The sequence below is a fragment of the Sprattus sprattus genome (genome assembly GCF_963457725.1).
Source record: "Sprattus sprattus genome assembly, chromosome: 16".
Taxonomy (NCBI): Eukaryota; Metazoa; Chordata; class Actinopteri; order Clupeiformes; family Clupeidae; genus Sprattus; species Sprattus sprattus.
In genome coordinates this window covers 17,906,627-17,919,260 of record NC_137914.1, presented here as the reverse complement: position 1 = coordinate 17,919,260, position 12,634 = coordinate 17,906,627, and the positions used below count along the sequence as shown (strand labels likewise).

The window sequence follows — 12,634 nt, the reverse complement described above, 5'->3', positions numbered from 1 at the left end:
ATAGAGCCGAAAGCAGGGCTCTCTGGAGAGTCTTAAGATGCAGCGGGCGCGCTCTCATTACTCCCTGGCGCCACAGTCCCCTGCAGAGACTTAGCCCAGACCCACTCCAGCTTACTGGGGGAGTGAGGGAAGTGGTTAGACTGGGGTTAGAGGTGGGGTTGATGTTGTGTGTGTATGTCTGTGTGTATGTGTATTGCAGGCTAAGGCTTGCTCACAGCAGGCAAAGTACAGTGTGAATAAATCCCAAATAACACCGCACTCCTGCGAACCACTCCGCATGTCATTCGATGAGTCGCTGACAAAGGACCTGACACCAGGCAATTGTCACTCACTGCGGGTTGTCTGTCAGCCTGCCGCTGTTATTGGAAGATGGAGGTGGTGTCTGCGAGCCCCGGCATTGGTGGTGCGGGGTTATCGGCGGCGGCATTTGTGATTCTGCAGGGTGATTTATTCGGCAGTCACTCCCGGCGCTGCTTGGCGGTGTCGAACGCACGCCCGTGTTGGTAATGATGCCCAGGCGTTTAAGCAGAGCAGTCAGCATGATGGCGTCTAATCCCAACATAATTACAGTAATGACAGCCCGACAGGATGCGCGTGTGTGTGAGAGTGTGTGAGTGTGTGCGGCAGGGAGCACACGTTCCGATAAAAACGCAATGGGGGGTGGGGTAGGAGCAGAATCCCGCAACTCCCCATGTGCATATTGGCGCTCACATACACACACACACACACACACTCACACATTCATACAGTGCACCCTCATTTCCTCTCATTCAGCCAGCAAACTTAGGATCAAATGCTTTTTAGCCGTCTTTCCTCTTTTAAGCTCTTAAGAAAGTGCAGACACACAACATACGCCTTGCATTCCTGCCATGCAGGGCATACTAATGAGACCCTTTCCCTACCCTTTCTCCCTTCTGGAGATATATGTATCGGTGTGTGTGTGTGTGTGTTTGTGTGTGTGTGTGTGTGTGTGTGTGTGTGTGTGTGTGTTTGTGTGTGTTTGACTGGAGGGATTGGGTCATGTCATCTCCTGGGGCCCTCGTTTTCACTGAGCATCGAGCATTTTGCTTACTCTACCTCGTCAGAGGGCTACGGCTAATCCCCGGCATGAAGAATTTATCATGGTGGAGGGGAAGGGCCTCTGAAGCCACGGCTCCCCAGAAACGGTGCTCCTCTTCTGGCTCCGTGCTGACCCACTTCCTCTCGCTCCCTGGCAGCCGGCAACAGCGTGGCATCTCTTTCAGACCTTGGGGCTGCTGCTAACTGCAGAGCTTAATTAAGTTCCAACACAGTGGCCAGACAGAGAGACACGGAGAGACACAGGGAAAAACTGGGAGAGAGTGAGAGAGAAAGAGAGCGAGAGAGAGAGAGAGAGAGAGAGAGAGAGAGAGAGAGAGAGAGAGAGAGAGAGGAGCCGCAGTTCTTCTGATGTTCATATTTCATATCTGTCTGGCTCAAGAGCATTGGTGTTCTGAATTATTAAGCAAAGAGATCCCTTTTTTCTTCTTCCAAGCTGTTTTCGCTACTCTCTCTCCCTCTATCTCCCTCCCTCTTTCTTTCTCTCTCTCTCTCTCTCCCTCCCTGTGTCCCTCTATTTCTCTCTCCCTCCCTAATTTGCTCTCATTTTCTCAGTTCTCACTATCCCTAAAAAAAAAAAACCCTCTTCCCTCCCTCACTAAGGGAGCTGTGCTTGGCAGACGCACCAGCCTGCCAGCCTGCATGGTTTCGCGTTGAGATGCAAATGGTGATATTTCAGCTGAAAGCCAAAGCCCCAGCAGCAGCGAGTGTCTCTGTTTACAGAAGTGTGACAGTCAGGTCCCTCCAGCAGAGAGCTTGGGCTTTCTGGCTAATAAACAGAACAGTCAGAAGGTCAAGACTCGCCTCGCAGCCCACCTGAGACCCAGACCTCAGTGAGCGAGCAGGGAGCGAGCAGGGAGAGAGAAGTGAGCGAGCAGTGAGCAAGCAGTGAGCAAGCAGTGAGCGATCGTTCAGTCTGCCCTAGCTAATGTACGAGACACTGTGAGAGGAACGGAATGGTGTAGATGTATGAAGTTACAATGCCTGTGTCTCCCTTTAACCAATGACAAACCCCAGAAAACCATCATTCCTCCCCTCCCTTCTCCCCCTCCTTCATTAACTCTCTTCTACCCTCTCCGTCTCTCTTCTTTGCCCCCCACCTCCCCCATTCCCTTCCTTGTTTGTGTCATTGCTGACGTTCGTGCCTGTGTTTCTCTTGCTTCGGTGGCAGACCTGAACGTGCCCAGCCCGTGCGTGAAGAAGGAGTGTGAGTTCGGCGCGGTGTGCGTGGTGCAGAACGGCAAGCCGGTGTGCGAGTGCCCCGAGGCGTGCCCCCAGGTGCGCGACCCCGTGTGCGGGAACGACGGCCACACCTACGGCAGCCCCTGCGAGATGCGTGCCATGGGTTGTGCCCTGTCGCGGGAGATCAAAATCCAGCACAAAGGACCCTGTGGTGAGTTCTACAACCTAACCCCCCCCCCCCCCCCCCCCCCCCCCCCCCCCCCCCCCCCCCCCCCCCACACACACACACACACACACACATTTACATGGACATAAACCTACACTCATGCACACAACAGAGTGGCATATGGCATATGGATATGCATTCATATTACACCGCCTCCTCACTTGCAATCACCCACCCACACACTCGCCCACACTCTCTCTCTCTCTCTCTCTCTCTCTCTTTATCTCTCTCTCTCTCTATCTCTCCACCTCATTCACAAACACACACACAGTTGGTGGTTACTCTCACTCTTTATCAGTCTCTCTCTGTCCCTCTCTTTCCCTCTGACTTGTACACTTTCATTCTTGAAACGCTTGGCTTTCAGGCTCTCTACCAAGACATTCTGAGAGTGCATTACAATCCTTCACTCAACCACCTCAACCCCGCAACTTTCCTGTGTGCGTGTTGTTTTTTATTTTATTTTTTTTTTTTTAAAGGCGATGTTGCACTTCAGCTTTGAAATCACCACCTTGCCCCAGAATGGTTGTTTGCGTGACTCACAGTTTGCTGCCGTCAGTCAGTGCCTTTGGATCTTTCCACTGACTGTCTGACTGGCACACGTGGTTCATAAAACACATTGGGTGAATCAATGGCCATACGGCACACTCTCTCCTACAAAAAAAAAAAACAGCATCCCAATCGTGTCCCCGAGGGCCATGATCTTCAAGCAAGGAGGGCAGCGCACATCCGTTTTCTGATCATCGACCACCCCCGCCCCTCAGTCACAATCCATACCGCTTCGTGAAAACCTTTCGAGAAGCGACTCGCTGTGTTCCCACTCAAAGCCTTTGAGAAGACAGAGCGTGTGAGCTGTCAGGGAGTGGAGGAGAAGCCTTCTGTCCCGTCAGCGTTTTGCATCGTGCATGCGTATGCCATTTGTGCTTTATGGCAAAGTATCTCTAGCCGCTGTGAAATGACTCAAGGGCACTGGCAGACAGTGGTGTTCTCAACCCTGCACTATTGTTTGCACTTTTGTCATGCAGTTGCTCCATGTCATATCAAAGCTGGGGGGAACAAAAAACAGGCACACTGTGTGTGTGTGTGTGTGTGTGTGTGTGTGTGTGTGTGTGTGTGTGTGTGTGTGTGTGTGTGTGTGTGTGTGTGTGTGTGTGTGTGTGTGTGTGAGAGAGTGCTTGGTTTAAAAGTTGTTCCAGTCGACAGGATTAGCGTTTGCTAAAGTCACAATAAACACATGAGGGCCTAATTTCATTGATAGGCAACGTGGCTGGCAACACACCACTCATGACTGTAAGTTTAATTTAATAACTTGGCAAAATACTTTAGCTAATTTCATTACCCAAGCAAGATTCTAAAAAACATTGGTGGATCAGCGCAATGGTGGGGTGTGTCTGTCTACAGATGTGAGAGTTCCCTGGAAAACTCTTCTCTTCTAATGTAAACCGCTCCAATAGCGACCGGAAATGTGTTGTTTGCTCTATTTTAGAACAATTACATTAATAAGGTATGGTCGAATCGTTGTTATTGGCTGATAAAGAATGACTTCATTGCCACATCCACTAATTACTCAACGTCTTTATGGTTGATTGTGGCCTACTTCGTGTTAATGAAATTAGCATGTACAGGTATCCCCGCCTATTCTCACTGCAAGGATGCTGATACGCACTAGCATGCTGATGTGCATTCGTGGTGCTTGTTCCCCGGTGAAATTGGTGCTGGTGTTCTGTTTTAAAGTGCTGATAGGGCAGGAAACTATATGTGGGCTGTGATTTGCACGGGCACAACACATTGTAATGTGGGTGTTGAATTGGCTAGGCTGACATGGATTCACACCTATAACATCATTATTCTCTCCACAACACATGTTAGCATGTGCTGGAAGGTTACATTTATAGCAACAGTATGAGGCAATAAGTGGTCCTGTGTTGTTCATTTCCTATCTTTTCACTCTCCATTTCCCCTGTTCATTTCCGTCTCGGGGCAAGATCAATTTAAATAGCAATCTGTCATTTAACAAAATAGGGGGGCAGATTGGGGGGGGGGGGGGTCTGGTTGATTTGTGTGTGTTGGTGTTTGAACTCGACAAACTCAATCTGGAGTAGCCTCTTGTAGGAGGCAGGTCCGGGTGGTGCAGCCTGCAGGAGAGTCATAAACAGTGTGTATTTAATAAAACGTGGGGTGTTGGAAGGCTAGGCTGGCAGGTAGCGCCACTGGTGTCAGTAATGCGGCGCTATTGATGGCATCGAGTCCCCACAGAAGCCGGCGTCAGCGGAACGGGGGCAATAAAGGCCCAGGGGCCAATGGCTAATCTGCCGCTCGAGATGGGACTGTCTTATTTGTGTCTGTTTGTACAAGGACCCATGGCTCGCACGCACATACACACACACACACACACACACACACACGCACACACACACACACACACACACACACACACACACACACACACACACACACTCTCTTGCACTCCCATCCAGCCACCGTTATCACCCCACATTAATTATCCCATTTCATTCACGCCGGCCTCTGCACTCACTGGTGAAATTACAACCACAGGGGTGGTGGGGGGGATGTTGTGCGCGAGTAGCCGGGTGTGATCGTACATGTTTATGTGTGTGAAGGGGGGATTGGGTGATGGCAGGGGACAGGACAGGCAGGCGTGTGCTCGCGCCTTCGTATTTTTCCACTTCTTTTTCCCTCCGGAGAGGGCTGGCAGGAGGGAGAAAAGGAGGCAGTGCAGCGCCGTAAAAATTGCCGTTATCTTCATAGCTCAGGTGCGGTCTGATAGCAATGGCGATGACATTTTTTTTTATGATTTTCATATATTTATTTTAATGTCTGAGTGGCGGGTGACCTTGTCTGCCTGGCTGGCGGAGGCCCCCCCTGCACTAATGGAACTGGAACCCACTCACAGGGCCAATTCATAAATATTATTACCAGGAGATGAGAGATGAGGCATCAAGGAAAAAAGAAAAAAAAACATCAAGCAGAGGAAATGATATGTGTTTGTTGCATCCGGAATATAGGTCACAGCCAAACTGGTGAACGGCAGAGGACTGGTGAGTGGTTGAGGGGGAAAAAAATCACAGACGGGGAATGAGATCGGGAGAGAACAAGTAGGAGTTGATGAACAAGAAAGAGGGCACAGTGAGCGGGAGCGAGATGGAGTGGAGTTGGGCAGCCTGTGCAGCTGTTCCCCTGCGACGCTTCTACCCCCCCCCCCCCCTCCCCTCCCCCCTCCTGCGTTAAATGTTAAGGATCTCTCCTTGCGCTGGCTCATGGCCATGTCAGACATCGCTGCTCCTAACCCTCCCAGCACCAACAATGCTCTCCAGCTCCGCACGCAGCTCCCCATCCATCAGCCTGATGGTGCTCCTCAAGGCCCTTCTCCATCCTACTCCCTTTTTCTCCCCTTCTCCCATTTTTTTTCTCCCCCCCCTTTCTCACTTTACCTCTCGCAGTCTTGGCTCTTAGTCTTTTTATATTTTTCTTCCAACACATCTTTAGCTGTGGCTTCCTTTATTTCTCTCTCTCCTCGTCCCCCCCTCCTACCCCACCACTTATGTCTCCCTCCTCTTATTCATCTCCCTCTGTCTCTCTCTCTCTCTATCTCTCTCCCTCTCCCTCCCACACTCTCCCTCTTGCTCTAGCTCTTTCTGTCCCCAGAGGGAGAGGATTGTGTGTGGCAGTGCTGTTTACAGGTTGCGCTGTGGCTTTGTGTGGGTGTATTAAAGAGAGAGAAAGAGAGAGGGGCACAGAGAGAGAGAGAGAGAGGAGGGAAAGGGGAGAGATAGGGGGGAGCAGGTGGAAGAGATAAAGCAGCGCAGTTATCGTCTGCACAGCACTCTGATAAAGATAGACTCAATCTGCAGTCGGCCCGCCAACCCACCCCCCAACCCCCCTTCCTGACACCTGGCCCACCAGCCAACGCTTCACTGCTGTCACCAGCGTCCGCCCGCCCGCCTGGGGGGCAGAAGTCCTCCCAACACGCCTGCAGCTCCAGGGGAATTTCAGCTCAAAGTAGGGCCTGTGTAGGCCTCTGTAGAGTGTCCTAGGAGAGCCTTTGAGATTGGGAAGCGGACAGGCCACTTTATTAAGGTGTAATAAACAGGTTGTTAATGGCACAGCGAGGAGGGGAGATTTACGCGCGGCCTGCGTCTCCATTAGCACTAAATCAGCAGCTGTTACTGGCCGCCTTCTAATTGAAAGCGATAACGGTTTGCTCTAATGCAATCTTCCAGGTGTAATTGTCATCAAGGAATAGAAAAAAGAGAGAGAGCGTGTGCAAAAGAGAGGAAAACTCACACGCCCACCGGGGTTGGAATCGCATTTTCGGCCTGTGATTAATAGCCCTCCATGAATCATAGATATCAAGCGCAGGCCACTCCGCGGGGCCAGATAGTCTTACCTACTGTGCTGATTGGATTGCATGGGAAGGCAGCTGTGTACAATGGCCTTTATTAGCACTGTGGCTGTAGGCCGTGGATGAGAGGACCCCAGACAGGAGCTTGCCGTTAAAGCAGCCTCTCAACAGTGTTGGGTCGGGCCCCGCTCCCAACGCCATTGATCTCAATTGCAGTCTGTTCTTCCATATGACGACAGCGGAATAACATTAGGGCAGATGGCTGATGACGACCGTTTGGGAGATGAGAGAGGAGCGGAGTGGAGGGGTGCCCGTTGTGATATTTTCACAGCTCAGCGTCACGCCACAGGAAGGCTCGGGCCGATCCACGGCGTTTCCTGTTCGCACGTGAGCGTGTGACTAAGGCAGGAGATGAGTTGCGGTCGCGGACAGTTTGGCAGGTGGGATTGATGGTGGGTGTGAGCACGAGCCGGAGCGGACACCAGTGGGCGACACCGCGTCTCGGCGTGCGGGAAGATGTGACATGACGACAGAAACACTAACTCACTTCTCCCGATCCGTTTGTGTTATTTTTTTTTGCTCACACGTTTTACGTATCTTTCTCTCCGTTTCAGATGAGCTGTGTGCCAACTGCTCGTTTGGCGCGATATGTGATGGGCAGACAAGCAAATGCGTGTGCCCCACGGAGTGTGTGGACGCGCAGCAGCCCGTGTGCGGCAGCGACGGCACCACTTACGACAACGAGTGTGAGCTCAACGTCAAGGCCTGCACTGAGCAGCTCGACCTGAAGGTGGTCGCCCATGGAGAATGCAGTGAGTACACACACATGTGTACCAAAGACACACACAACACACGCACACTTCGCAAAAACATGAAGTACAATGTCCAAATTTAGCATTTTACATTTCATACCAGAAATGATATAGTTCATACTTAGACTTAAATTAGGTTAGAACTTAAGGATTCACCAAATGCAAACACAGAACTAAGCTCTACACAAACACAAAAGCCAGACCTGAAGAGTAATGTAGCTTTACAATAAGTACAGTGTAGAACTATGCACACATTATGTAGCAGGATCGCCTGGAATGGTTTCACATGCCTTCCGGGACCATTGATCTCTGGCAACCTTGTGTGTCAACCTCTGACTGTGTGTGTGTGTGTGTGTGTGTGTGTGTGTGTGTTTGTGTTTCACCAACAACAGAGTCCTTGCGGCAGCACCGTGTGTGGCTGGGGAGCCCGCTGTGTCCAGAACCAGTGCCAGTGCCCCCAGTGCCAGCCCCAGCCTCACAAGCCCATCTGCGGCAGCGACCAAGTCACCTACGACAACGACCTGCGAGCTGCGCCGTCGCCTCCTGCGAGCAGAAGAAGAAAATCGATGTGGTGAAGCCCGGTGCCTGTGACGAGCCAGGTGTGTGTTTGTGTGTTTTTTTTAATCCTTTGTCTAAAAAAAAAGAAGAAAAGAAAAAAAAATCTGTTTACTGCCTCCTGCCAGCCAGCCACCAGCAGCTCTCCTCCACGCCTCAGCAATTTAGTTCATATTCAGATAAATGGGGCCTCTGGCACACAGCTATAGCAGGTAAATATCATATCTGTTAATCATAGAGAACCAGCAGAAATGGAGAGGATAGAGAGATATAGAGATAGGGGAAAGAGGTAAATAGGGAGAGAGAGAGGGGGAAAGAGAAAGAGAGGGTGACAGAGAGAGGGAACGAGAGAGATCTTGGTTGGCTTGTGCATGCATGTCCTGGAGTCTAGAGGCGGCGATGAAGATGCTCAGAATCCCCCTCTTCCTTTGACGGCATCACAGTGGAGTCTCCCTGGGGCCCCAGTTAGTCAGAGATGGGCTCATCTTCGAGTCTGAGGAGGTGTGAAGGCACAGCAGATTGCACCTGCCTACTGAGAGAGGGGGAGGGAAAAGAGAGAGAGAGAGAGAGAGAGATAGGGCGAATGAGAGATGAAAGACAAAGTGCAAAGAAAAATGTGCCGCAATAAAGATAAAGCTGTGACACAGGCGCAGAGAGTTGGAAAGGAGACAAAAGAAAGAGAGACAGAAAGTGGCATTATGAGTGAAAGATTGAGAAAGAGCGAGAGGCAACCTAATGCCATAGATAGAAATATCACTGAAATTGATCTCAGGGTTGGAAAAAAGATTCCCCCCGCCCCCTCCCCCGCGTCCTCTCCAGAACTTTCTGTGGTGTTTCATCCTCGACTCAGCTTGTGTGCTCTTAGCGCTACTCTCCTTGTGGTCGATTTAACCTTGTGGCATTGAGCGCACTGACCTCTCCTATGCACAGTGTAATGGTGCTGGCGCCCTGCCCTCTTTTTTTCAACCCCATATCGCTGTCTGGCTGGGGGTGGCGCAAACACATGAAGACACACACACACACACACACACACACACACACACACACACACACACACACACACACACACACCGCTCCTGGCACCCACTGCCCCATCCTTCTGCGACTGACTCATTCTCCTGACTCGCGTGTCCACTCCATCTCATCCCATTAACTAAGCCCACATTTTTCTTCCTTGTTTTCTTTTCATCCCCCCCTCGTTCCTTCTCCATCGTTGCCTCTCCCTCGCTCTTCCATCAAAGCTATTGTCTCAAGCAGTGAAGGGTCAGGAGACATTGCTCTGGAAGATGCCTCGGCAGAAATAAGAGTGGATCGATACCCCTGCTCCCCCCCGGGGCCTCAGGCCTAACGCTCTCCTCCGCTCGGAGTGTGCTTTTCACAGGCCGCAGCTGAGTACCGGGAGCCGGCCTCAGTAGAGTGCTTGCCCTTTTGTCTGATGGACAAATGATGTCCATCCGTCTTGAGAACTGATGGAGCTTTGGTTTCCTAAATGGAATTGAGTTGTGTGTGTTTTGTGTGTGTGTGTTGTGTGTGTTCTGTGTGTGTGTGTGTGTGTGTGTGTGTGTGTGTGTGTGTGTTGCGTGTTTGTGTGTTTGTGTGTGTGAGTGTGTGTTTGTATGTTTGTGTGTGTGTGTGTGTGTGTGTGTGGTGAGGCAGGGGTTAGGGCGTATGTTACACTATGTGGTTTGTCCAGCATCTATGACTGCGTTGCGTGTTGTTTGTTCCTCTGGGGCTCATAGTGTAGAAGCTTCATTCATTGTGCTGTGCCCCATTGGTTGCTCAGTGACTGTTCACTCCTCAATAAGTATGTTGATTAATTAGGCTGTTGTCTAATGCAGTTAGTGTTGCCTGTAAGTATACAGCTACTAATTCCAAAACAAGCATAGAAGACTTAGAAGGTCTCAAGTACTACAAAAAGGCTAAAAATCTATATATCTATATATATATATATAGAGAGAGAGAGAGAGATAGGTTTGTGTGTGTGTGTGTGTGTGTGTGTGTGTGTGTGTGTGTGTGTGTGTGTGTGTGTGTGTGCGTGTGTGTGTGCGTGCGCAAATATATGGCTTTATATAGAACGACGGAATAAGTTGTGTCTGTTGAGAGCATGATGGATGTGGATATAGCATTGACTTCTTGGCCCAGTGGGTGTGAATTCTGTGTATGTAAACACAAAGACTCAAGTCTGTCACCAATAGCAACACATTGTTCTGTGAAATAGAATGGGCTCATCTACAGCAGGTGATTTATGTAAAAAACGAATACTGTCTGTGTGCAAGGATGAAAGGATGCAGAAGTGGGTTAGTCGCGCTGTTTGGAGCAAACAAAAATCATCTTCATTAGTCATATACACGCATACACACACACACACACACACACACACACACACACAAACACACACACACACAGACACACACATAAACTAGTGGGCACACACATAAACTAATCTTTCTCTTTATTATTTTGCTGTAATGAAAAATGACGGTATTCCCAGTGCTGGCCTTACTGGGAGAGTTTATCACCTGTTTAATTTCACACTCGGGTAGACTTCAGCGCTGCTTCTTTTTTCAGTTTTTTTTTTCTTCTGTAGACACTGACAAAGTGATGAGCCTGACACCTAGGGGGAGGACCAGGCCTCCTTTAATTGAAAATGCATTCCTTAAGACTATGTGAAGCAATACCAATATGCGCCTGTCCAGTGAGGCTAGTTGGTGCCTAGCGGGTTAGCATCAGCGCTCCTATTAACAAAGACAGTGGATGGAGGGACAGAGGTGCAGATGACCATAGATGGGGGGTTGGGGTGGGGGATATCGGAATGAACCAAGTGGCGCTGGAGATCATCCATCACCTCTTGACTGTTTCGCCGAACAAAACTTTCCAGAGCTTTCCAGAAGCCTGCCGTGCAGCTCGATCTCTCTTTGTGTGTAGAGACTAGATTGGGCCTAACATGCTGTCAGAGCAGACTGTCTGAAGCATGACAAATTGAAAACAAGCAAAAACAGAGAAAAAAAACAAACACCCCGTGTGTGTCGGAGCTGTGTGCCAAGGTCCGTGCGTGTGTGCGTACTGTATGTGTGTGAACTGTAAGTGTGTGAGCATGTCAGAGGGCCAGAGTGGAGTGATTGTTTTCTATTTCTTTCTCCTCTCTCTCTGTCTCTCTTTTTCACTGCTGGCATATGAGAATATGGAGGTGTCTGTTGAATGTGTAAGAGTATCCACAAGGGAAAGAATATCTGTCTCTGTTTGTGTGTGTGTGTGTGTGTGTGTGTGTGTGTGTGTGTGTGTGTGTGTGTGTGTGTGTGTGTGTGTTTGTGTGCATTCGTGCTTGTGTGCTTGTCTCTGTCCGTTTACGTTTGTGTCTGTGTGTCTGTCTGTGTGCGTGTGTGGTGAGAGAGAGTGAGAAAGACAGGAAAAGAGAGAGAGAGAGAGAGAGAGTAGGTGTGTCCAGCTGCGGGTGATGCCTAGTTGTGTTGACTTTCCCAGACTGCGTGTGATGGGGAAGGTCAGTATGTGTTCAGGTGAGGGGAAGCCAGCCCCTTGTTATTGATAGCAAGCTGCATGAAACAACCAGCGACAGCCTGAAGGTCATCCTCTGTCTGCCTTTCCCCTTCAATATCTGTCTTCATGTTATCCTCTTTTCCTCTCCACCCGTTACTGCCATCGCTGTCCGCCCCGGAGCGATCACCCTTTACTTTCACCTTGCCATCTTCCTTTTTTTCCCATCAGGTAATTTGTTTATTTCCTCTCTCTCTCCCCCTTTTTTAGTTTTTTGTCTCTTTTCCCATTCTCCTTTTATTCTCTCTCTCTCTCGCCACTCGCCTGGGTTTTTTGCTTTTAGTCTGTGGTCTTAATTGAAATCCCTGGGCTAAATAAACTCTTGTTAAGACGTGATCGACTAAGACGAGGCAGGAAGTGCTTTGAGAATAGCTGATGTGGACGTCTGCACCAGCATGGCTAATTGAAAGGTTCGTCTGCAGTGCGGGTGGCATTGACATCAAAGTACAGCAACTAATTAGACCCCTCCTCAGCCAACCAACCCCCTACTCCATACCTTCAGCCTTCATATTTATTTATTCCTTTTTTCTGTCGTTTTTTTCACTTGCGCAAGCTAAATATGAATGTTACTGCCTTCACAGTGGCTAAGCACTCGTCTCTTGCCTAGCTTGCACAAAACCCATGGCTCAGGTGACCAGAGGTGCATTTCGCTCTTGGAGATGATTACAGTTACTGACGCCGGTCAGACCCTGTAAATGAGCTGTGTGTGTGTGTGTGTGTGTGTGTGTGTGTGTGTGTGTGAGTGTGTTTGTGTGTTTGTGTGTGTGGTGCTTGCCTGCTTGCGTGTGTGTGGGCGTGTGTGTGTATAAATATCATATAAAACAGCTTCTTTGCACTTTAACTGATCAAATGCGCTGTGCTCAGAATTTC

The 12,634-nt window shown here is 49.7% G+C and overlaps 1 protein-coding gene across 1 annotated transcript in view; it reads left to right on the top strand.

Annotated features, from left to right (window-relative positions):
* agrn (agrin) overlaps nt 1–12,634 on the top strand; it is a gene marked incomplete at its 5' end in the record, with an annotated part of 200,835 nt that overhangs the window by 141,839 nt on the left and 46,362 nt on the right. The window contains 5 exon segments of the mRNA XM_080853360.1: nt 2,249–2,470; nt 7,460–7,661; nt 8,052–8,175; nt 8,177–8,188; nt 8,190–8,256. Coding sequence (XP_080709486.1) covers nt 2,249–2,470; nt 7,460–7,661; nt 8,052–8,175; nt 8,177–8,188; nt 8,190–8,256 — 627 coding nt within the window.